Source organism: Staurois parvus, unplaced genomic scaffold, assembly GCF_062004578.1.
Source record: "Staurois parvus isolate SC_StPar_1 unplaced genomic scaffold, SC_StPar_1.0 ptg001667l, whole genome shotgun sequence".
Lineage (NCBI taxonomy): Eukaryota > Metazoa > Chordata > Amphibia > Anura > Ranidae > Staurois > Staurois parvus.
In genome coordinates, this window is record NW_028319463.1 from 135,281 (window position 1) to 161,154 (window position 25,874).

The 25,874-nt window shown below is 46.4% G+C and overlaps 1 protein-coding gene across 1 annotated transcript in view; it reads left to right on the plus strand.

Annotated features, from left to right (window-relative positions):
• Positions 1-24,477, plus strand: part of LOC149434820 (copine-7-like) — a 132,896-nt gene extending 108,419 nt beyond the window's left edge. Inside the window, exons 13-16 of the mRNA XM_089663333.1 lie at positions 18,663-18,714; positions 19,924-20,057; positions 20,446-20,682; positions 22,873-24,477. Coding sequence (XP_089519459.1) covers positions 18,663-18,714; positions 19,924-20,057; positions 20,446-20,682; positions 22,873-23,010 — 561 coding nt within the window. The 3' untranslated portion in view covers positions 23,011-24,477. The remainder of the gene's footprint in view (positions 1-18,662; positions 18,715-19,923; positions 20,058-20,445; positions 20,683-22,872) is intronic.
• The last annotated feature ends 1,397 nt before the right edge of the window (positions 24,478-25,874 follow it).

The window sequence follows — 25,874 nt, forward strand, 5'->3', positions numbered from 1 at the left end:
CTCACCATTGGTGTTACAATTCATCCCAAATGTGTTCAGTAGGGTTGAGGTCTGGGCTCTGTACAGGACACTCAAGTTCCTACACCCCAAACTGGCCAAACCATGTCTTTATGAAGTTGGCTTTGTACACAGGGGACAGTCTTGCTGGAAGAGAAAAAGGTCTTCACCAAACTGTTACCACAATTCTGGAAGAGGTCAATGGTCTACAATGTCTTTGTATGAAGAAGTATTACCAGGACCCCTCAGGTACTGTTGTTAGATGAGAAGATCTAGCTCATATGCTGGGCCTTAAATTGGGTTCCAGAAAAAAAGGCCTGGCTCACAATTGGTGTTCCAGTTTATCCCAAAGGTGTCCAGTAGGGTTGAGGTCAGGGCTCTGTGCAGCACACTTGAATACCTCCACACCAAACTTCTCAAACCATGTCTTTATGGAGCTGGCTTTGTACACCGGGGACAGTCATGGAGGAACAAAAGAGGGTCTTCACCAAACTGCTACCACAAGGTTGGAAGAGCACGTCTTTGTATGATAGAAGATTACCAGGACCCTACAGGTACTGATGTAGGATGAGAAGACCTGACTCACCATCGGTGTTACAATTCATCCCAAATGTGTTCAGTAGGGTTGAGGTCAGGGCTCTGGACAGGACACGAGATCCTCCACACCAAACTAGCCAAACCATGTCTTTATGGAGCTGGCTTTGTACCCCGGGGACAGTCATGGAGGAACAAAAAAGGGTATTCACCAAACTGTTACCACAAGGCTGGAAGAGCACATCTTTGTATGATGGAGTATTACCAAATCTTGTCTTTATGGAGCTGGCTTTGTACACAGGGGACAGTCATGCTGGAAGAGAAAAGGGTCTTCGCCAAACTGTTACCACAAGCCTGGAAGAGCATGTCTTTGTATAATGGAGTATTACCAGGACTTTACAGGTACTGATGTTGGATGAGAAGACCTGACTCACCATCGGTGTTACAATTCATCCCAAATGTGTTCAGTAGGTTGAGGTCAGGGCTCTGGACTGGACACGAGATCCTCCACACCAAACTAGCCAAACCATGTCTTTATGGAGCTGGCTTTGTACACAAGGGACAGTCATGGTGGAAGAGAAAAGGGTCTTCACCAAACTGTTACCACAAGGCTGGAATGCACGTCTTTGTATGATAGAAGATTACCAGGACCCTACAGGTATTGATGTCGGACAAGAAGACCTGACTCACTATCAGTATTACAATTCATCCCAAATGTGTTCAGTAGGTTGAGGTCAGGGCTCTGCACAGGACACGAGATCCTCCACACCAAACTAGCCAAACCATGTCTTTATGGAGCTGGCTTTGTACCCCGGGGACAGTCATGGAGGAACAAAAAAGGGTATTCACCAAACTGTTACCACAAGGCTGGAAGAGCACGTCTTTGTATGATGGAGTATTACCAAACCTTGTCTTTATGGAGCTGGCTTTGTACACAGGGGCATATTCCCTGGATTAACAGTCCCTGGTGTAATTACTGGACCTATAGATGTTAACATCCACTTAGATTTTGTGTATTTAGGAATACATCCAGCTCCATTTTTTTTATATTTTAATCTACCGTCCAGAGCTACTTTTTGAGGGATATAAATTCTCCTCTTTAGAATCCTTATTAATAAATCCCTCTTCCAAAACTGCTGCCTTTTCTTCATAATCCCCAATCTAAGAGCAGTTTCTGAGTGCGGAGCGGACTTGCCCTTAGGGACATCTCTATCCGTAGAATGGCGATCGGCTGGTAACCATTCCAATCTCCTGGAAATAATTGCTCATTAAAAGCTCATTCTCTAAGAAGGTTGTGCTGTCTATTACTGGAGTGACTGCTCACCTGACTTACCCATCCCCCATCATCATCATCATCATCATCATCATCACCAATCAAGCTTCTCCATACCACCAATTCTATTGATTGATTGACAACATAATATCAGTTTTCCACGACGCCATCAATAAATAAGGCAAACGTTGGAATGTATTTTGCACCCTTTGCACTTCTCTGAAATTGAAGATACAAAGGCTAAGATCTGAACATTTCATGGAATAACAAATTATTTTTTCTTTAACGAGTAACTCCACTTTTGTTGAGGAAAAAACCTTCCCCTCTGTGAGAGTTCTGCCGGTCCCTCCCACCGGCTATGTAATGGAAAGTGAAAAATTTAAAGAGTAACTCCACTTTTGTTCAGAAAAGCCCCTCCCCCCTGGGTGATCTATGCACATTGCAGGGATTGTAACAAACTTTGTAGCAGATTCCAACCTTTTGTTATCCTGAAGAAGTCTCTGTCTGTTTCTCTGTGTCCATGTGCAGAGTGACTGTGAATGGGAGCGACTTTATCATGATCAATCAGCTGCTGCACCTGCAGGGCTCTGATGAGGAAAGTGGCGGGGTCTGCATCCCTTTAGATGTGGTTTCACTTTGGGAGTATCTCACCAAAAATGACATTTTGGTTGCAGGGGATGCCCAAAATCTGATTTAGTGCAGACTTCTGGGAAAATCAGTGAGCCAATCACTGAATCAGGAAATTACATTTATGTACAGAACGCCTCCAGGCGGCCACTTTGCATTTTACAGAAAATAACAGCTGCTGCAGATTGAAAAGAAAAGACCATTTTTAATAACATAATGGGAGTAACTTTATAATGATCAATCAGCTGCTGCACCTGCAGGGCTCTGATGAGGAAAGTGGCAGGGTCTGCATCCCTTTAGATGTGGTTTCCCTTTGGGAGTATCTCACCAAAATGAAATATTGGTTGAAGGGGATGCTCAAAATCTGACTTGTATCTTAGTGCAGACTTCTTGGAAAATCAGTGAGCCAATCACACAAGCAGGAAATTACATTTCTGGGGGTAATACATATACCATCTGTGTACAGAACGCCTCCAGGCAGCCATATTGCATTTTATAGAATATGACAGCGGCTGCAGATTGAAAAGGAAAGATCATTTTTAATAACATAATGGGGAGCAACTTTATAATGATCAATCAGCTGCTGCACCTGCAGGGCTCAAACGAGGAAAGTGGCAGGGTCTGCATCCCTTTAGATGTGATTTCCCTTTGGGAGTATTGAAAAGGAAAGATCATTCTTAATAACGTTACAATGTGATTTGTGTGATTTGTGTCGCAATTGTATGCACTATTTTTTTTATTTGCTATTTCTTTTTTCACATAAAAGGGGATTTACCCTTTGAGATTATCATCACATCATCAGCATATAAACCGGCTTCTGTTTCTTTTCTGTGCAATATTAGAATCTATAAGAAAGCCGCAAATGCTGTCGCTACAAAATCCGGTACTAATAATGTCATTGATCCCTCTCATTACCTGTTCAGTATCCATGAGGGAAGATCCAATTCCCAATACTAATCCTTGAAGGAATGTATCAATATACGGAGACAATCCTCTATTGGTGGAATCAATACCGGTGATCATTAGTTCCCCCTCCGGAGGATAATTCCTATTCTTATGCATTTTGGGAGCCAATAAATCGCAGCTCCTCCCACGGCTGATAAACCTAAAAATAACATAAAATTGATACAGAAGAAACGTCCCAATCTGCTACCCCAGCCAAATGTTTGCAGGTGCTGGTGGGGTCGAGTCAAATGCTGATTCATCAGACACATCGAGGGCTCCAACAAAATGGCGAACACTGCCTTGGCATTTGGTGATCTCCTCTTAGTAAAATATGGCTTCAGCTTGGTCTCCTACCCATGGGAGAACCTCCTCTAACATGTTTCACCCAGTAGGGGCTTAAGGTGGTTGTGAAGGCATAGATTCATTCAGGCATAGACCTACGTTTCTGAGCCCCCTCTCGATCCAGCGATGTGCATGAGAGCCATAGCTGTCCCAGGATTCCCTCTCCTCATTGACTGAGACAGCGATTGGCTTCCACTGCTGTCCATCACAGCCAGTGAGCCATTGAGGAGAAAGTGGGGGGCGGGGCTGAGCCGTGGCTCTATAAATGTGTCTTTTGAACACATAGAGCCAGGCTCGAGAGCGAGCGTGCACCAATGCCCCCATAGCAAGCAGCTTGAAGTTGGGGGCACTGGTCTAGGGGGAGGAGCTAGGAACGCTGGTGGGGGACCTGAAATGAAGAAGACCGGGGCTGCTCTGTGCATGATATAATGTCAGCATTTTTCTTTGTACCGGACCATTTTTCTTTGTACTGGACCATTTTCTTTTTCTTTGTACCGGACCATTTTTCTTTGCTTTGTGGTGTCCTGGCAGCCTCTGTATCTGCTTGAAGACTCGCAATGCGCATATTTATGTCACAGGTTCCAAGTGGATGACGCTTGCAGCTGTTGGCATCATCCCGGTATCGCAACTCAACTACCTGCTTTTACCCCCCACCCCCCCGCCACCTGTGTGAAGAAGCTCCTTACAGGAGAATCGGATACATTGAAGCCACTGGATCAGTATTACAGTCCGAATCGCATTTCAGACAAATGTTTTCGTTATGCGGAGATTCGGATGTATCCGAATAACAAATGGCAAAAATACCGAATATAAACAAATCCGAAATAACAGAATAAAATTCGGCCAAAATTCGATTAGAATACAAATTCAAAAACAAAATCGAACAAACATTCGAAAAACAAATTTAAAGCGGAGCGTCACCCAAAAGGGGAAGTTCCGCTTTAAGGACTGGTCCCCCCCCCCGGCTCCCCGTTATTTTACAAATTTTTTTCAAATTCAGTTGAAATGTTTTCGAATGCGAACGACTTTTCGAATTTGGTTGAAATGTTTTTGAATTGAATTTGAATACGAATTAACGAAACGAAACCCGAAAACGAGTTGAGCGAATTTACCGAATCCAACTACAAAAAAAATTTGTTAAGATTTCGAATGTTTTTGTTTTGCATGTGTGTAATCAGTATGACAGGCAGAGAACATGGAAATCAGCAATGACGGCCTCCATACTTCTCCAACTCCCCGATATAGAGAACGGCGATCTGCCCTCCGGCTCCCCCCTCCCCCTCCATGCTGGCACAGCCGGAACACCGTCGCTGACAATATTCATTATTCCTCCATTTCATGGAAAGGAAACGCTCGCCTGCTTCAGGCCGGGAGAACAGGAAGATTTCTCCTTGCAGTGACATAATAATATTTACATCCAATCCTCCCCTCCGGACACGGCGCTCATCTGTGAACCAATCCTACCAGATCAGTGTATAGGACGTGCGTTCCGGGCACCGGGCCCCGATAAAAGGCAAGTGGGGGCCCCGGGGCTAACTTTAAAGATGGATGTCCTACTTAACTAAAATGATCTTCTGCCATGCGATCGGGAAATAAGAGCGCTGGAAGAGAATTGCGCGCTTAAAGGCCATTTCCAGAAATATTGTTCAGGAAACTGCTGGTTACGTTTTTATTTCCTTAAAGGGTGACTCCACTTTTGTGGGAAAAAAATAGCAAAAAAAAAAATTATTTCATATATACACTATATTGCCAAAAGTATTGGGCCCGCCCTCCAAATCATGTGATTCAGGTGTACCAATCCCCTCCATATCATGTGATTCAGGTGTTCCAATCCCCTCCATATCATGTGATTCAGGTGCTCCAATCCCCTCCATATCATGTGATTCAGGTGTTCCAATCCCCTCCATATCATGTGATTCAGGTGTTCCAATCCCCTCCATATCATGTGATTCAGGTGCTCCAATCCCCTCCATATCATGTGATTCAGGTGTTCCAATCCCCTCCATATCATGTGATTCAGGTGTTCCAATCCCCTCCATACCATGTGATTCAGGTGTTCCAATCCCCTCCAAATCATGTGATTCAGGTGTTCCAATCCCCTCCATATCATGTGATTCAGGTGCTCCAATCCCCTCCATATCATGTGATTCAGGTGTTCCAATCCCCTCCATATCATGTGATTCAGGTGTTCCAATCCCCTCCATACCATGTGATTCGGGTGTTCCAATCCCCTCCAAATCATGTGATTCAGGTGTTCCAATCCCCTCCAAATCATGTGATTCAGGTGTTCCAATCCCCTCCATATCATGTGATTCAGGTTTACCAATCCCCTCCATATCATGTGATTCAGGTGTTCCAATCCCCTCCATATCATGTGATTCAGGTGTTCTAATCCTCTCCATATCATGTGATTCAGGTGTTCCAATCCCCTCCAAATCATGTGATTCAGGTGTTCCAATCCCCTCCATATCATGTGATTCAGGTGTTCCAATCCCCTCCATATCATGTTATTCAGGTGCTCCAATCCCCTCCATGGACACAGGTGTATACAATCAAGCCCCTAGGCATGCAGACAAACATTGGTGAAAGAATGGGTCGCTCTCAGGAGCTCAGTGACTCCAAGCGTGGTCCTGTGATAGGTGGCCACCTGTGCAATAAATCCATCCGTGACATTTCCTGGCTACTAAATATTCCACGCTCAACTGTTAGTGGGATTATAACAAAGTGGAAGCAACTGGGAACAACAGCCACTCAGTGGTAGGCCAAGTCACATGACAGGGCGGGGTCAGCGCATGCTGAAGCGCACAGTGCATAGAAGTCGCCAACTGCCTGCAGAGTCAATAGCTAAAGACCTCCAAACTTGGTGTGGCCTTCAGATGAGCCCAACAACAGTGTGTTTTTTTCCTTCACCCACCTCTTCAGGACTGACCACAAGTTCTCAATGGGATGAAGATCTGGGGAGTTTCCTGGCCATGGACCCAAAATTTCGATGTTTTGTTCCCCAAGCCACTTAGTTTTGACTTTTGCCTTCTGGCAAGGTGCTCCATCATGCTGGAGAAGGCATTGTTCCTCACCAATCTGGTCTTGGATGGTTGGGAGAAGTCGCTCTCGGAGGATGTTTTTGGACCATTCTTTATTCATGGCCGTGTTCTTGTGAGTGAGCCCACTGTCTTGGCTCAGAAGCGACCCCACACATGAGTGGTCTCAGGATGCTTTACTGCTGGCATGACACCGGACTGATGGTAGCGCTTATCTTTTCTTCTCCGGACAAGGTTTTTTCTGGATGCCCCAAACCATTGGAAAGGGAATCCATCAGAGACAATGACTTTCCCCCAGTCCTCAGCAGTCCAACCCCTGGACCTTTTGCAGAATATGTATTTATTTATTACAGGTACTTATATAGCGCCATCAATTTACATATATATTGTACATTTACATCAGTCCCCACCCCCGAGGAGCGTACAATCTAAGGTCCCTAACTCACATTCATACATACACATACTAGGGACATTGTAGACAGGAGCCAATTAACCTACCAGCATGTCTTTGGAGTATCCATCTGTCCAGGATGCTTTTCCTGGAGAGAAGTGGCTTCTTTTCTGCCCTTCTTGACACCAGGCCATCCTCCAAGTCTCCTCACTGTGCATGCCGATGCATCACACCTGCCTGCTGCCATTCCTGAGCAAGCTCTGCATTAGTGGTGCCCCCATCGCGCACTTGAATCCACTTCAGGAGACGGTCCTGGCGCTTGCTGGACTTTCTTGGATGCCCTGAAGCCTTCTTCACAACAATTGAAGTCAGGGGCGGACTGACAACTCATGGGGCCCCCGGGCAATAGGGGATCATGGGGCCCTTGTGTCCTTGCCCAAACTCAAAAAAGCCTATGAAAAAGGTACCAGGGGCATCTCATGGGGCCCCCTACTGACCCTGGGCCCTCGGGCAGTGCCCAAGTTTCCAAATGGTCAGTCCGCCCCTGATTGAAGTTCTTGATTATCCGATAAATGAGAGAGAACGAGGGAATCATGATGTCAGCTGGTCCTTTTGTGGCTGAAATGCAGTGAAAATGATTTTTTTTTTGGGGGGGGGGTTAAGTTCATTTTCATGGCAAAGAGGGAAATTTATTCAGCTGATCGCTCTTAATATCATTCTGGAGTATGTGCAAATTGCCATCATAAAAACTGAGGTAGCAGTGAAAAATATTTGTGTCCAGGGGCGGATTGACAACTCATGGAGCCCCCGGGCAATAGGAAATCATGGGGCCCCTGTGTCCTCGCCCACACTCAAACCACACCCAAAAAAGCCTATGAAAGGTACCAGGGGCATCTCATGGGGCCCCCTACTGAACCCCGGCCCTCGAGCAGTGCCCAAGTGCCTAAATGGTCAGTCCGCCCCTGTTTGTGTCATTCTCAAAATGTTTTTGTTACATTGTATCTTTTTGTAGCATCTGAGTGGTGTTAGTTATAAACAGTAATCAGAGCCAAATTGCTGTGTACTGGGAGGGGGGAGCAAGGAATGGACGTGCTACACATGTCCTGTGTACAATGATGATCTGTTTGGGGCGTGCTACACACGTCTGGAACATCTATGTGATGTAAAATGTTATTATTTTAGTTTTACACGTTACTGCAATCAGCTTATTGTTGCCATTGTGGTCATTGTATGTTAAAGGTCCAGTCCACCCAACAGTTGTATTTTAGTTATAGGTGAAGCCTGGCATGCTGAGCTAACCCCGGGTTGTAAAGGTGGAGCTGCCCTTTAACCCCTTCCTGCCCAGTGCCATTAGTACAGTGTCAGCCCTTTTTATTAGCACTGATCACTGTAATGGTGTCACTGGGGATGTCAGTGACACCAAATAATTACCCCCCAGTGTCAGAATGCCCGCCGCAGTCCTGCAGTCCCGCTATAAGTCGCTGATCACCACCATTACCAGTAAACAAAAAAAAAACAGTATATATACCACCGTTTGTAGTCGCTATAACTTTCATGTAAACCAATTCATTTACACGTACAGTATTGGGATTTTTTTTAGCAAAGACACGGAGCAGAATACATTTTGGCCTAAACTTATGATTTTTAAAAAATTTTACTGGACATGTTTTATAGCAAAAACTCAAAAATATTGTTTTTTTTCTCAAAATTGTTGGTCTTTTTTTTTTTTTATGGCGCAAAAAATAAAAAACGCAGAGGTGATCAAATACCACCGAAAGAAAGCTCTATTTGTGGGAAAAAAAGGACATACATTTAATTTGGGTGCAGCGTTGCACGACCGCGTAATTGTCAGTTACAGTAACGCAGCTGGTCAGGAAGGCGGGGGGGTGGGGGGTTGGGGGGAATCCTCTGGAGGGCGAGGGGTTAAAGCCCCACCATCATTGTTCGCTGTGTATTTCAGCCGGCTGCGTGTAGCTGGAGTTGGGATTCGGAGTCTAATCTCTGACCCATGAAGGAGTTAATGGCGTCTCATTCTGCCGTGATGAAGTGTTGGCGGAGAAGTACATGAAGAGCGAAGCTTCCATAGAGGAACTTTGTGTTTGAAGTGAGAGCGTTGTCACTTATACATTCCTCCTCCTGAGGCCAGCGCACATAATGCGTCCCCGCCATGCCTTCCCGTCACATTTCCTGCAGCGATGCGCTGTCCTTGATCCACTTTCCCTGTGAAATTCGCTCTCCTCTTGTTTGTGGCGTCTAATCAGAAGCTGGCGCGTTCTCTGCCGGCTGAACTCCTTACCGCCGACTCAATGCCGAGTGAATCATTTATTCCGAGCCACTTTCAAAGTGCAGAAGTAATAAGTCAGTGAAGGGTCTCCTTAATCCTGGTCATGGTGCACCTAGTAGTAGTTAGTCCCATCCTTAATCCTGGTCATGGTGCACCTAGTAGAAGTAAGTCCCATCCTTAATCCTGGTCATGGTGCACCTAGTAGAAGTAAGTCCCATCCTTTATCCGGGTCATGGTGCACCTAGTAGTAGTTAGTCCCATCCTTTATCCGGGTCATGGTGCACCTAGTAGAGGTTAGTCCCATCCTTAATCCTGGTCATGGTGCACCTAGTAGAAGTTAGTCCCATCCTTTATCCGGGTCATGGTGCACCTAGTAGTAGTTAGTCCCATCCTTTATCCGGGTCATGGTGCACCTAGTAGAAGTTAGTCCCATCCTTTATCCAGGTCATGGTGTATCTAGTAATAGTTAGTCCCATCCTTTATCTGGGTCATGGTGTACCTAGTAGAAGTTAGTCCCATCCTTTATCTGGGTCATGGTGCACCTAGTAGAAGTAAGTCCCATCCTTTATCCGGGTCATGGTGCACCTAGTAGAAGTAAGTCCCATCCTTTATCCGGGTCATGGTGCACCTAGTAGAAGTTAGTCCCATCCTTTATCCAGGTCATGGTGTATCTAGTAATAGTTAGTCCCATCCTTTATCTGGGTCATGGTGTACCTAGTAGAAGTTAGTCCCATCCTTTATCTGGGTCATGGTGCACCTAGTAGAAGTAAGTCCCATCCTTTATCCGGGTCATGGTGTACCTAGTAGAAGTAAGTCCCATCCTTTATCCGGGTCATGGTGTACCTAGTAATAGTTAGTCCCATCCTTTATCCAGGTCATGGTGTATCTAGTAATAGTTAGTCCCATCCTTTATCCGGGTCCAGGTCATTCAGTAGCAATCTCCTGGTATTCGGCAGCGGTCTCCCGGTATTCGGTAGCAATGTCCTGGTATTCGGTAGCGGTCTCCCGGTATTCGGTAGCGGTCTCCCGGTATTCGGTAGCGGTCTCCCGGTATTCGGTAGCGGTCTCCCGGTATTCCGTAGCGGTCTCCCGGTATTCCGTAGCGGTCTCCCGGTATTCGGTAGTGGTCTCCCGGTATTCGGTAGTGGTCTCCCGGTATTCGGTAGCGGTCTTCCGGTATTCGGTAGCGGTCTCCCGGTATTCGGTAGCGGTCTCCTGGTATTCGGTAGCGGTCTCCCGGTATTCGGTAGCGGTCTCCCGGTATTCGGTAGCAGTCTCTTCTAATTTGGAAACCGTCTCCTGTAACAAGTCAGAATGGACGTCTCCTATATTTCTGTGGCAGGTCTCTTCTATTGTTTGTAGAACTTTTAGGTTGAATATTTTATATTTCCTTCCAGTTAGTAGCAGTCGCCAGGCTTACAAATCCCGAATTGGATGTATATTTTATAGGTGTGTGCGTGTGTCTAGGCTGTGTATATGTGACCTATATAAGAGCGCTCCGAGATCAGGATTTGTGTCCCGGTATTGGGAACACTTTTCTGGATATTAAATAATAATAACATACAGTAGTAATGCAAAGAGGCCAAATGACCCCTTAGGGCTCGTTCTTACGTTCGGCTATACTGCCACCCCTCTGAAAAGTGATCTACGGCAGATCCCTTCTCAGCGGGGCATTTGACAGGCATTGAGGAGAGGAAATGTCACTTCCCCACCGGAGGGGCGGACTGACCATTTGGAAACTCAAGCACTGCCTGAGGGCCCGGGGTCAGTAGGGGGCCCCATGAGATGCCCATGGTATCTTTTTCATAGGCTTTTTTGAGTTTGGGCAAGGACACAGGGGCCCCATGATCCCCTATTGCCCGGGGGCCCCATGAGTTGTCAGTCCGCCCCTGCCTCACCGCCTGTTTTAACCCTCAAAATGCTGACCCTCAGCTACCACTAATGCACGCATTGCACAGCCCAACTCACGTGAATGGGTCGTGTTAGGCTGTGATACTACCTGCCAAAGGCAACATGATGTCTTGTTTTTGCTGCAACATTTGTACAGCCCAAAAGGCTGCATACCTTAGTTTAAGTGGGCGGTCAGGGGGCAGTAAAACTGAGGCTCAACTGCCTGCATCCGATCCACTGCATACTGGCACTCTGAACTACTGGCAATGTCATTTACCTAATGTCTGTTTAGTGAGACCCCTCTCCAAAGTGTTGTACCAACAGCCCTGAAGAAGGGGGGGGGGGGCAGTTCCCCCGAAACGCGTTGGCTCTATTTGTTACCCCTCTGAGAAGGGATCTTCAGTGAAGTACTGAAACAAACCATTAGGTGAGATGCTCATTTGTCCCCGGCACTCCTTCACACTCACTCAAGGTGCTCCCACTGAAACGGCAGAACAGAAAAGGCAGGATCTCCACTACAACTGCCTACCTTTGAGGATCAACCCCCCCCCAAAGACCCCCCCCCCCAGAAGAGACTCCCACCACATTCCTCGCAAAGTTACCCACCAACAGCTAATTCTTTGGTCCACCAGTCCAGAGCGGTCTTCCACTCACACAAGCATCTGCCAATGACATGTTTGCCATCCCTATGGAGTCCAGTGGTGGCGTGCTTTACACCACGGCATCCGACGCTTTGCATTGCACTTGGTGATGGAAGGCTTGGATGCAGCTGCTCGGCCATGGAAACCCATTCCATGAAGCTCTCTATGCACTGTTGTTGGGCTCATCTGAAGGCCACACCAAGTTTGGAGGTCTTTAGCTATTGACTCTGCAGACAGTTGGCGACTTCTGCGCACTGTGCGCTTCAGCATGCGCTGACCCCGCCCTGTCATGTGACGTGGCCTACCACTTGGTGGCTGAGTGGCTGTTGTTCCCAGTTGCTTCCACTTTGTTATAATCCCACTAACAGTTGAGCGTGGAATATTTAGTAGCCAGGAAATGTCCCGGATGGACTTATTGCCCAGGTGGCCACCTATCACAGGACCACGCTTGGAGTCACTGAGCTCCTGAGAGCGACCCATTCTTTCACCAATGTTTGTAGAAGCCGTCTGCATGCCTAGGGGCTTGATTGTATACACCTGTGTCCATGGAGTGGATTGGAACACCTGAATCACATGATTTGGAGGGGATTGGAACACCTGAATCACATGATATGGAGGGGATTGGAACACCCGAATCACATGATATGGAGGGGATTGGAGCACCTGAATCACATGATATGGAGGGGATTTGAACACCCGAATCACATGATATGGAGGGGATTGGAGCACCTGAATCACATGATATGGAGGGGATTGGAACACCCGAATCACATGATATGGAGGGGATTGGAACACCCACATCACATGATATGGAGGGGATTGGAGCACCTGAATCACATGATATGGAGGGGATTGGAACACCTGAATAATATGATATGGAAGGGATAGGAACACCTGAATCACATGTTTTGGAGGGCGGGACAATACGTTTGGCAATATTATATATATATATATATATTTTATATATATATATATTTTTTTAAAAGTGTGTACATGACCTCTGTACTCTGCATAACGGCTAGGGGTGAAGACTGCAGGGGGGTGTGTCAGCAGGTGGCAGAGAAACAGCAGGACACTGATCTTCCCAGTGAATGGCTGTGCAGAGGAGGCATGTCAACACAAGTCTGATCACTGGAGGACAGGCAGACTGTGCAGGGGGTTGTGTCAGTAAAGGTCTGATCATAGGAGAACAGGCAGGCTGTACATGGGGCGTGTCAGCATAAGTCTGACCATATGAGGACAGGCAGGCTATTCCCCCAGCACAGCCAGAAAACTGACCACACTGGTAAAGATGTCCTTCTATGCCTGGTGTGGTCAGTTTGAAATAGGAAAGTAGGGGATCTGGAAGGATCACCAGGTATTTCACACAAAGGAGAACCGGATAGTTTTTCATACAAGTACACAGCAGACACACACATCCGGAATATAAAATGTTGGGGTAACTTACACTTTATTTCCACATTAAGTAGGTGATAAGAGGGAAATGTAGTTTTCGGTAATTTCCCCGCCGAAATTTCCAGAGCCGCATTCCATCCCCTAAAATCTCCGTTCTGCATAGTTTGACTATTTAAGTGCCGATGTTCCTGCTGATTGCAACACATTGAAATGTCCTTTTATCTGTTCTGACAATGATTGCTATTGTCCCCCAGATGACAGCCCAGACACTGATTTCATACAGCCGGCAATTTGCTGAACGCGATAAATCATTTCTGTATTACTTCTCACATTGTACAATCAGCGAACAATTTCTATTTGCCACAAGCAAAAATGATTCTTCCTGAGAGAATGTCAGGCAGCCTCGGATATCTTTCACCAGACAAGACAGCCGGGCGTAATGAGATGTAAATGGCAGGTAATTACCACCACTTAGGGCCTCCAGATTCTCAAGCTGACAACAGAAAGGAATCATTTGAAGTCTCTGGAACAATGGATCTAAAGCCAAGTCACCGACAATCTGAAATGTGAATGTTCCGAGCAGAGAAAACCTCAGAATATCTCAATAGTCGACTCTCAATAGATTGTCCCCAGAGGAAGTCGCGCTTCTCCTTGTCATGGAACTCGGCGAACACAACGAGATTACGAGTGTTGGGATCGAACGTTTGGATGCTGTTCACGCAGGTTGATGTCTTCAGTCCATGACAGGTCCTCATCCTCCTGCAGTCCATCGGTTGGTGGATCTTCATCATTACTTTCTGTTCCTTCATTCCTGGTAGCCATGTGCCAATAGAGAAAGGTGGACCCCTCACCTGGCTGAGGCTACGTGGCGCTCCATGTCGGCGGGTCTCAAACTTATATAAGTCGCGGGACCCTTTAAAAGGAGGAAAAATCTTCTGCCCCCCCCCCCCATTCTAAGGTAAAAAACCCATCAATGTTACTTATCAATGGGGAACCTGAGCCTGGGACAAGGTACACAACTGCCACATCAGAGGTCCTCCATCACATCAGAGGTCCCCCCACCACATCAGAGGTCCCCCCACCACATCAGAGGTCCTCCCACCACATCAGAGGTTCCCCCACCACATCAGAGGTCCCCCCACCACATCAGAGGTCCCCCCATCACATCAGAGGTCTCCCCATCACATCAGAGGTCCCCCCACCACATCAGAGGTCCCCCCAACACATCAGAGGTCCCCCCATCACATCAGAGGTCCCCCCACCACATCAGAGGTCCCCCCATCACATCAGAGGTCCCCTCATCACATCAGAGGTCCCCACATCAGAGATCCCCCCGTCACATCAGAGATCCCCTCACCACATCAGAGGTCCCCCCATCACATCAGAGGTCCCCTCATCACATCAGAGGTCCCCACATCAGAGGTCCCCCCATCACATCAGAGGTCCCCCCACCACATCAGAGGTCCCCCATCACATCAGAGGTCCCCACATCACAACAGAGGGCCCCCCATCACATCAGAGGTCCCCACATCACCTCAGAGGTCCCCCATCACATCAGAGGTCCCCACATCACCTCAGAGGTCCCCTATCACATCAGAGGTTCCCCATCACATCAAAGGTCCCCCCATCACATTAGAGTCCCCCCTTCATCTCAGAGGTCCCCCATTACATTAGAGGTCCCCTCATCACTACAGAAGTCCCCCCATCATATTAGAGGTCCCCACATCACATTAGAGTCCCCCCTTCACCTCAGAGGTCCCCCATCACATAAGAGGTCCCCCATCACATCAGAAGTCCTCCATCACAACAGAGATCCCCTATTACATTAGAGTCCCCTCTACACTTCGGAGGTTCTCCATCACATCAGAGGTCCCCACATCACATTAGATGTCCCCCATCACATTAGAGTCCCCCCTTTACCTCAGAGGTCCCCCATCACATCAGAGGTCTCCTCATCACATCAGAGATCCTCCAATCACATCAGAGCCCCCCATCACATCCGAATCCTCCTTTTACATCAGAGGTCCCCCACTACATCAGTAGACCCCTCATCACATCAGAGTCCCTTTTGACATCAGAGGTCCCCCCCATCACATCAGAGCCTATGTTCACATCAGAGCCCCCCTTCACATCAGAGGTTCCCCATCATGTTAGAGGTTCCCCCATCACAGGGCCCCCAGTCACACAGCCCCCCCCCCATCACAGAACGTTTTGGTTGTTATGATGCTGGCAGGTAGCCCGTCTGCATCATGGAAACTCATTATGCTAATGCAAGGAAAACTGGGTCCTGTGCTTGTGGCACCCCAGGGGAACACAGGTGGCACCCCAAGGTACCATGGCACCCTAATTGAGAAGCACCGCTCTGTGCCATGCTGTACTTATAACACATGAATACAATACAGTATATATACAAACCACCACGCCTTCTCTGTAACAGAGTTTGGTGCATAAATAAAATATTATTTTTGGATTTCTGTACATGAGAGATCTCCTAGATTGTAAGCTCCCAGGATCAGCCCCTCCCTCTTAGATTGTAAGCTCCCAGGACCAGCCCCTCCCTCGTAGATTGTAAGCTCCCAGGATCAGGGCCCTCCCTCTTAGATTGTAAGCTCCCAGGATCAGCCCCTCCCTCTTAGATTGTAAGCTCCCGGGATCAGGGCCCTCCCTCTTAGATTGTAAGCTCCCAGGACCAGCCCATCTCCCTCATAGATTTTAAGCTTCCAGGATCAGCCCCTCCCTCTTAGATTGTAAGCTCCCAGGATCAGGCCCTCCCTCTTAGATTGTAAGCTCCCAGGACCAGCCCCTCCCTCGTAGATTGTAAGCTCCCAGGATCAGCCCCTCCCTCTTAGATTTTCAGCTCCCAGGATCAGCCCCTCCCTCGTACATTGTAAGCTCCCAGGATCAGCCCCTCCCTCTTAGATTGTAAGCTCCCAGGATCAGGCCCTCCCTCTTAGATTGTAAGCTCCCAGGACCAGCCCCTCCCTCGTAGATTGTAAGCTCCCAGGATCAGCCCCTCCCTCTTAGATTTTCAGCTCCCAGGATCAGCCCCTCCCTCGTACATTGTAAGCTCCCAGGATCAGCCCCTCCCTCTTAGATTTTAAGCTCCCAGGGTCAGCCCCTCCCTCTTAGATTGTAAACTCCCAGGATCAGCCCCTCCCTCTTAGATTGTAAACTCCCAGGATCAGCCCCTCCCTCTTAGATTGTCAGCTCCCAGGATCAGCCCCTCCCTCGTACATTGTAAGCTCCCAGGATCAGCCCCTCCCTCTTAGATTGTAAGCTCCCGGGATCAGGCCCTCCCTCTTAGATTGTAAACTCCCAGGATCAGCCCCTCCCTCTTAGATTGTAAACTCCCAGGATCAGCCCCTCCCTCTTAGATTGTCAGCTCCCAGGATCAGCCCCTCCCTCGTACATTGTAAGCTCCCAGGATCAGCCCCTCCCTCTTAGATTGTAAGCTCCCGGGATCAGGCCCTCCTATCCCTCTTGTATTGATCTGTATTGTTGCTGTATTGTCTCCCGTTATATTGTACAGCGCTGAGCACACTGAGCGCCATAAATCCTGTATAATAATAATAATAATAATAATAATAATGAGAACCGCAAAGGAAAATCTCCGGAAAGGAAAGTCTCTCCAGAAATAGGACGTGGAGAAGTCTTCCTGTACCGCGGTCGGCCCGAACGTGGCAGTTACTACTTAAGGTCTGCCAGCATTTCCAGCACGGTCCCCTGAGACTTCTATTATCCAGCAATGTAAGATCATAGCGACTGACAGCTCATGAAGGGGTTATGGGGGAGCCTTGGGCTGAACTGCCCCTGGGGAGTAATGCTGGCCTCTTCTGGTGGCCTGGAGTCATTACTATCAGAAGAGATGAGTGCTCTGCTGTCAGGGATCTGGAGGGTCCTCTGGGGCCTGCAGTGTGTTTGGTCTCTGCGCTCTCCGCGTTGTCTCTGCATCGGTCTACATCCTCGGCTGCTCCCATTCTGTCGCTGCTCTCGTACAATGATGTATCAGTGTCACGTTCTGACCTCGTCCGCCTGGTGACTGCGACTGCAAATATGTGACATCGGCTCCTGGAGGCTCACAAGCTGCTTGTCATTTTTCTTTCTTTTGAGCTCTGCGCAGATTTGGGAGGGGATCGGTCTCTGTACATGGAAGTGGAAGGTGGGAAAAGTCCTCAATTCATTTCTCAGCAAAGGTCTGAGTGATCTGGGGACCATTTTTTGTTTCTACATCCATGAGGGTTAAAGCCCAACTCCAGCAAAATATCTCATTGTGCAGTGGGGCCCTCCACACTGCAAGAGTTCAATGCTCATTATGTCCAGGGGTGCTGAAATAGGGAGTGATCCTTACCTATTGCCATCAGGATTCCTCCAGTGGTGTGACCGGTCTTCCACAGCCTCCTCTCTAAGGTGCTCCCGGCCGAGGTCGCACGCTCACCCCTACCACATAGTACCGGGTTAATAGCTCTGCATTGTACAGGATGACACTTAGGGACAGGGGTGGACTGACAACTCATGGGGCCCCTGAGCAATAGGGAATCATGGGGCCCCTGTGTCCTTGCCCAAACTCAAAAAAGCCTATGAAAAAGTTACCAGGCGCATCTCATGGGGCCCCCTACTGACCCCGGGCCCTCAGGCAGTGCCAGAGTTTCCAAATGGTCAGTCCGCCCCTGCTTAGGGACCATCCACCCACCGCAGCAGCAAGGTAAAGGATTTTTCACAGACTCTCAAAGCAGGGGTCCTGCAGTTACACACTGTATAAGAGCTCTGAGTGCTGATTGGAGGGAAGGGACACACCCCCTTCACACAGCACACAGGAACAGAACTGACGCTGTCAATCACAGGCTGTGTGCTGAAGCTCCCTCCCCTGTCACCTTTTAACCTATCAGAAGGGACTCATGCAGCTAGCAGAGGAAGGAGGCAGCAGACAGAAATGACACTTGGTGCTCTGGACTGAGACAAGTACACACTATACGGGGATATGCTTTGTTCATATTTCATGTCGGACTTTTACAACTACTTTAATCTTTGAGAGGGTGAAGTCTGAACATAGGCAGAAGGATCTGTAACTGACCCATTTATTTATTACAGGTATTTATATGACGGCAACAATTTACACAGCAAATTACATGAATCTTCAGTGCTGAATTGAATTTTTTTTTCTTAAAATTCATTAAATTTGTCATGGGGCAGGGCTGGGGCAGGGCTGGGGCAGGGCTGGGGCAGGGCTGGGCCCGGACAGTGCAGTGCGTCTCATGATGTAATGTCAACTCCTCTTCGTCTTTAACCAATCTCACATTTCCTTCAGGTGTCACATGATTTTGCAATCAACTTCAACCCCGATGACGATGAATGTGAAGGTAAGAGGATGCAACTTCAATGAAATTTTTATTTTCCAGCATGGTGTGTACGTGAAATGACACTCCCCATTCTGTCGGGATCACGTGATTCTTTACAAATTTTATTGCATAGGTATGTGCAGACCACACAACATAACCCCAATGCAACTTTAATAAAATAAAGGACACTTTTGTGAAATATATCATTTTGAGGGGAAAAATAAGTGCACATCCATACATGTGTATGACTGTCCTTAAAATCAGAACGGTCTGTTACTAACTTAAAAATATATCCAAAATATGCCCAGAAAGCTGGGTACACAGGGAGAAGCCACACAAACACTTGGAAGCGTACTCATTTTTTCTACAATGGATAAAGACTCTTGTATGGCTAAGAGAGAAGGGTAGATCATGTACCATTCGCCTAAAACAATACAGTTCAGTGCCTGCTTATATGCCTAGAAATAATGTTCTCTCTATTTTCTCATGAAATTGCAGCTGAAGGAAACGTTAAGGGAGAACCCTACGTGTATAACAAATATAAAATCAAGTCTCTTAGGGTCCTTTCACACGGGCATTCTGTTTTTTTTTCTTCAGTTCAGTCACGATTTTTTCAAAGAAAAATAGATGAGTTTACATAGGTTTTTTCATCCATTTTTTCATCCGTTTTTCATCTGTTTACATTGGTTTACATCCGTTTTTCATCTGTTTACATCCATTTTTCATCCGTTTAGATCCATTTTCATCCGTTTTTCATCCATTTAGATCCATTTACATCTGTTTTTCATCTGTTTAGATCCATTTTCATCCGTCTACATCTGCTTTTGGTCCATTTACATCTGTTGACATCTGTTTTTTCGGCTTTTTTTGCGGAAGGAAAATAGGGTTTTCTTATGTTCAAAAAAACGGACGTTAACGCATGCAGACATTAACGGATATAAAAAGATGTTCAGCCGTTCACATCTACAAGTCCTTATGGGGGTCCGTTTTTCATCCCTAAACGGACATACGGAACTCCCGGGTGAAAGAGGCCTAAAGCACAACCTTGAGCGAGGCCCACTTGCCGACTGCTAAAGGCATGGAGACCTTAGTAAAGATTAATTGTTTCATTAGAATACTTACTGTACATTGGAGTTCTCTTCCACTGACATTCAAGCAATACGTATGTCTTTTTATTTGGTTGTTTGGATAAAGTTAGCAGAAGGAAAGTCTTGCTTGTTTCATCTGCAGGGATTCAGGGTATAGTGGAATCCTACCAGAACTGCCTCCCGAAAATCCAGCTGTATGGACCCACCAATGTGGCCCCGATCATATCCCGGGTAGCGCGGCTGGCGGCTGAGGAGGAGAGGACCAAAGAGGCTTCGGTGGGTACAACAGTGTCATATGGATACCTCAAACTACATTTTCTGAAATTGGTGCTATAAATAAATCAAAAGAATATCCAAAAATGTATAATCAAGAAGCAACTTATATAATATCCAGATATAGGATGTAAAAAAAATATATTACAAAATAGTTTGGAAGAAGTGCCATGTGGACAACCTTGTCCAGATAGGTGACATTGTGAGGGAATGGGGAACATGATGCCAAGAGTAGCCACTTGGATTGCATGGATGACATCTTGCATCTGATTGGCTGCCACATAAAACACCTCCTTTTCCCTCCCCCCTTATAGCACGCAAGGCCCACTGTGACCACCAAAGTTCTAACCTTGCCAAACCATCTCACCGCCCCCCCTGTGTCTTATTGCAGAAATATTACATCCTTCTCATTCTCACCGATGGAGTGGTGACAGACATGGCGGACACACGGGAGGCCATCGTGCGAGCGTCCTACCTGCCCATGTCCATTATCATTGTGGGCGTAGGAAACGCAGATTTTACCGACATGCAGATTCTGGATGGCGATGACGGCATCTTGCGAGCACCCAAAGGGGAGCCCGTCCTCCGAGATATTGTCCAGTTTGTTCCATTCCGGGAATTCAAAAACGTAAGTTATCATCTTATCTTATCATCAAGTGATCACATGTGATAAAGAAGTGGAATTTCTGTCCATCCATTTCTGAGACTTAGGCTGGCCATAGAAGGGCCGTTTATCGGCCGGGTTGTCGGCCGATAAACGAAAAATCGGTCGTTGCTGCCATGGATGCTGCCACCAATGCTTACGAAAAACGGCAGTTTTTCGTGGATTTTCCAGCATGACCGATAAAAAGAAACGCGAAAAACGTCCGACGGCATTGCCCCACTAACGGTGTGAATATCGGCCGATGTTTCGTTCGTATAAACGACCTGCCTATGGCCTGCATTGCACAGCTCCTTGGTTGGCTCCTTGCGCTGCTTCTCTCACTCTCTGTCCAAGCTCTGCTGTATAGGGACTGCAAGATGCTGATACCAGGTCAAGTTCAGTCACTTACTCTGCTTTAAAGAAAAAACAATTTATGTGTGTATTCAAAAATACAAATCTGTATATTTTATACCTTCCTAGAGTTCAGCTTTACAATTTGGATGAAAAGAGAGAACACAGCAGTAGCTGCTTCCTTTCAGAATTTCTCATTGTCTTTGAAAGTTATTTCTGGAACCCTTCAGAGCAGGCAGGAGCTGGGACTGGGTTATACGTCTGACTCATTAGCAGGGGCGGACTGACCATTTGGAAACTCGGGCACTGCCCGAGGACCCGGGTTCAGTAGGGGGCCCCATGAGATGCCCCTGGTACCTTTTTCATAGGCTTTTTTGAGTTTGGGCAAGGGCACAGGGGCCCCATGATCCCCTATTGCCCGGGGGGCCCCATGAGTTGTCAGTCCACCCCTGCTCATTAGCTGTGTGTGTAATGTAAGCTTCAGCTACTGAGAGCTGTTTAATTTTCTTCAGCAAAGCAGCTAAGACTAGCCTGGCATACAGGTGAAAAGGAGCCTACAGCTCCACCTGCTGGCAGGAATTAGTACGGTGTATATGAAACATTCATTTTTAATTTTAATATTTTCTTTAATTCTTTTAATTAAATTTTGCAATACAAGTAAACAAGTACAAAAGTGGTAACAGTTACTTGTGTTGGTCAAACCTATTAGGCTGCTCTCCAAGCCACCGTCAGACCAGAACAAAAATAAGGAAAATGACTAAAAATATAAAGAAAATCTTAAATATTTTTATTTAGTTATTGTTTTGCTTTGTCTTTTAAGATTGCATTAAAGCAAGGAAGCATAAAAAACCTCTGCAGTGTATTAATGCTTTACTAAACAAAATGCTGCACATACAAACTACTTACAATTTTAGGAAAACAATACAAGACATAGTTACATAGCTACAAAGTTATATAGCTACATAGTTACATATATAGTTAGTCTGGCTGAAAAAAGACAAAAGTCCATCCAGTTCAACCATAGAAAAAAAAAGTTATAATCCTCCACCCACAGTTGATCCAGAGGAAGGCAGAAAACCCAGCAAAGCACGATCCAATTTGCTCCTGCAGGGAAAAAAATTCCTTCCTGATCCCCCGAGAGGCAATCGGATATTCCCTGGGTCAACGTTAAGACATACGGAGTATCATAAAACATGCACACAATATACACCTGCACAAGCTATCTATCCATTCTAGCAAATGAGACTCGAGCAATACATGCAATAGACTTTTTCCTTTTATCCAGGATCTCTCCAGATGGCTCCTTCCCTTCTTTTGTGTCCACCACATGGCTGTGTCCCAGTCCTTTGTCCCCTCCCCCTATCCCCTTTCAACATTGCTTCGTGTAGTATGAGCCCATGAACCAGTCCAACAAGTTAATTAGTACATGATTAGGGGAAGCCTAGCTTCTACTTATATGTATGTTATTAAAAAAAATCACTAAAATAGCCATATCAACACAGTTCTGAACATAATATAACAGAAAATACACACAAAATTCTGCAAGTGTCTTTTAGAAGCAAATTATTCTGCCATTGTTCTTCCAGTGAACTGTCTGTATTGCCCATGAAAACCAATTCAATTTGATGCCAGCATTTAGTTTCTAACTAGAAAAAGTTGTTGTTTGATAACTGGAATTTGATTGGTTGCTGGGTTCAGTGCAGACAGTTCTTCTTTCATACACATAAATGAATGAAGCCCCTTTCGGTAAATATGGAATGCAATAAAATCTTTGTTGGACATTTGTTTCTTTCATTGTACATTATCTGTATTTGTGTGTTTCAGGCATCTCCAGCTGCCCTGGCCAAATGTGTCCTGGCTGAAGTGCCCAAACAAGTGGTAGAATATTACAGCTACAAAGTCTTCCCCCCACGTTGTCCAAAAGAAGAATCCCCGGACTCTGCTCTCAACTCTCCTCAGTGAGCTCCTCTAAAAGTTCTATGTTCCCCATTTGTCCTTGGAGAGAGCAGAAGGCGTACAGCCCACAACATTCCAACTATCGCCCAACAATACCATCTCTTGTGCACAACTTATCAGCCAATCAGACAACTGAATCTCCATTAATCCTTTCAGTGCGGGCCAATGAGCACTAACTGGCTGCCATGACACTAAATGGCTTGTATACACCAATGTTTCATGCAGCCTACAGAGAACAAGATGGTGTCCACCATTATACACATTCAACATTGTTCAGATAATGTTCGTTCTAAAGGTTCTGCTGAGTTTTCCAGGGTCCTGTTGATTTTTATGTGTCATGCCAATGAGTCCCTGAGTGAGATCACAGCTAATCCATACATATTGTATCGAACTGGAAATTCTGATGTGCAGTTTCCATAAGTGCCGGCAAGGGGACAATCTGAGAGTGCTGATCACCTGCATTAATGATTGGCCTAACCCTAATACTTGGTGTCATCGCTGGATGAGAGGTCAAGAAGATTGGCCTAACCCTAATACTTGGTGTCATCACTGGATGAGAGGTCAAGCAGATTGGCCTAACCCCAATACTTGGTGTCATCACTGGATGAGAGGTCAAGCAGATTGGCCTAACCCCAATACTTGGTGGCATCACTGGATGAGATGTCAAGCAGATTGGCCTAACCCTAATACTTGGTGTCATCACTGGATGAGAGGTCAAGCAGATTGGCCTAACCCCAATACTTGGTGTCATCACTGGATGAGATGTCAAGCAGATTGGCCTAACCCTAATACTTGGTGTCATCACTGGATGAGAGGTCAAGCAGATTGGCCTAACCCTAATACTTGGTGTCATCACTGGATGAGATGTCAAGCAGATTGGCCTAACCCTAATACTTGGTGTCATCACTGGATGAGAGGTCAAGCAGATTGGCCTAACCCTAATACTTGGTGTCATCACTGGATGAGATGTCAAGCAGATTGGCCTAACCCTAATACTTGGTGTCATCACTGGATGAGAGGTCAAGCAGATTGGCCTAACCCCAATACTTGGTGTCATCACTGGATGAGAGGTCAAGCAGATTGGCCTAACCCCAATACTTGGTGTCATCACTGGATGAGAGGTCAAGCAGATTGGCCTAACCCCAATACTTGGTGTCATCACTGGATGAGAGGTGAAGCATCAACCCATCGCATCCTTTTATGTTGTGCGCTTTGGTGGACAGAAGCAGCTGTGAAATCTCGTTCACCCGGCAAATCTCCAGCTTTCTGTTTTATTTCTACACAAAAAAGATCTGAGGTAGCAGAGTACGTTTCTTTTGAAATGGAAGCCTTTCATAAGCTCAACCTAACGCTTCATTAATGCTTGTTTCAGTCCCCCCCCCCCCTCTTATCCGTACAGTCAGACACTGAAGGGCCTGTAGAAATCTGAATTATCAAGCACATGTTGGCTCATTAAAAGTATCTACAAAGGGATCTCATGGGTCTCGGTAGCTTGCATGAAAACACAAGTCCATGTGATTTTACTTTTGATATCTCTGAAATTAACACATCTAATAGCAAGTCAAAAAGGATCCGGGGGGTGAGGTGTTAGGGGGTTGGGGGGGGTGCATGAACAAGGCTTCTGGGGGTCTCTTGAAGCCATCTGCAGAGGATGCAAATGCAACTGGATGAGATGTCTGGATGAGCAGATAAGCTTGGTATCTCTTTGCTCACCTTGGAGTTTTCATGTGCTTTGACTTAATGACGAATGACTGTACACGGCTTTTTCTTTTTTTTTTAGAATGAGTCACGTTCAAACGTCAACCAACATTCTCTAAAACCAGATTCTGATATGACAATTGTGACATGAAGGTACAAAGTCATCACTTAGATTGAAGCTCTCACACAGCATGATATGTTACCTTTGAGAACAGTTATGTTAGGTGTAAGACACATCGATAGTTTACATACAACGCTACATTAAAAGGCAAAACACACCCAACACTCATATTTAAAGGAAACTTGTAGTAATTTTACTCCTTGTCAAGTCCCCAATGGATTGTATTTTGTACGTTCTTTGTACCTCCATTAGTATCATACAGATGTCTATGAAGGTAGGAAGATACTGCCACATTAGAATATAATGAATAGACTGATGTAAGTGATTTCCTCCTAAACCAGCCCCGGGACGGACCAATAGATCAATCTCCATTAGGAGGTCCCTGACAGAGAGACAGTTGCAGAGGGGAAGGATTTGCCTATCCATGTCCTCAGCAAGGGAAGCGGCTGCAGCAACAGGGAGAGGGTTTGACTTTTGACTTTGCTCAAAATCAAAGTTACTTTAGATATGCAGGACATCTTATAAATCACCCAGACCTTGGATGGACAAAGGAAAAACCTTTTTGTTAAGTCCTTCTAATGCACTAACAGAATATGCAATTAGTTCAACTCTTTAAATCTGATGACTGGTACTCTTTAATGATCCTGTGACCAGTCTAAAGACTAAAGTATCTACACATTCTTAACCCCTTGCCGCCGGCGCCTCCTGGCCCTTTAAGGGTTTCAGAATCCGGGAGGCGGGGTTTTAGGGTTATATGACCGCCGAGATTCACCGTCACAGCGGTCACATGATCCGGAAAGGTCCGAAAAATCGAAAAAATCGAAAAAGATCGGGACCTTTCCGTGAGTACCGGACATCTGTGCTGGGAGCGCGCAGGGTGCGCACTCTCAGCACATACGTTTCTCTTAATTGCACGCAAATGTGCGGCCGCTCGGCATCAAGGCCCAGACGCCAGGAGGCCACACATTTGCGTGCAGCCGGCGCCAAGAGGCTAAAACAGGCCTTCGTTGACCTCTGTAACTGCAGGCATAGTGGAGCAATTCATCCTCAA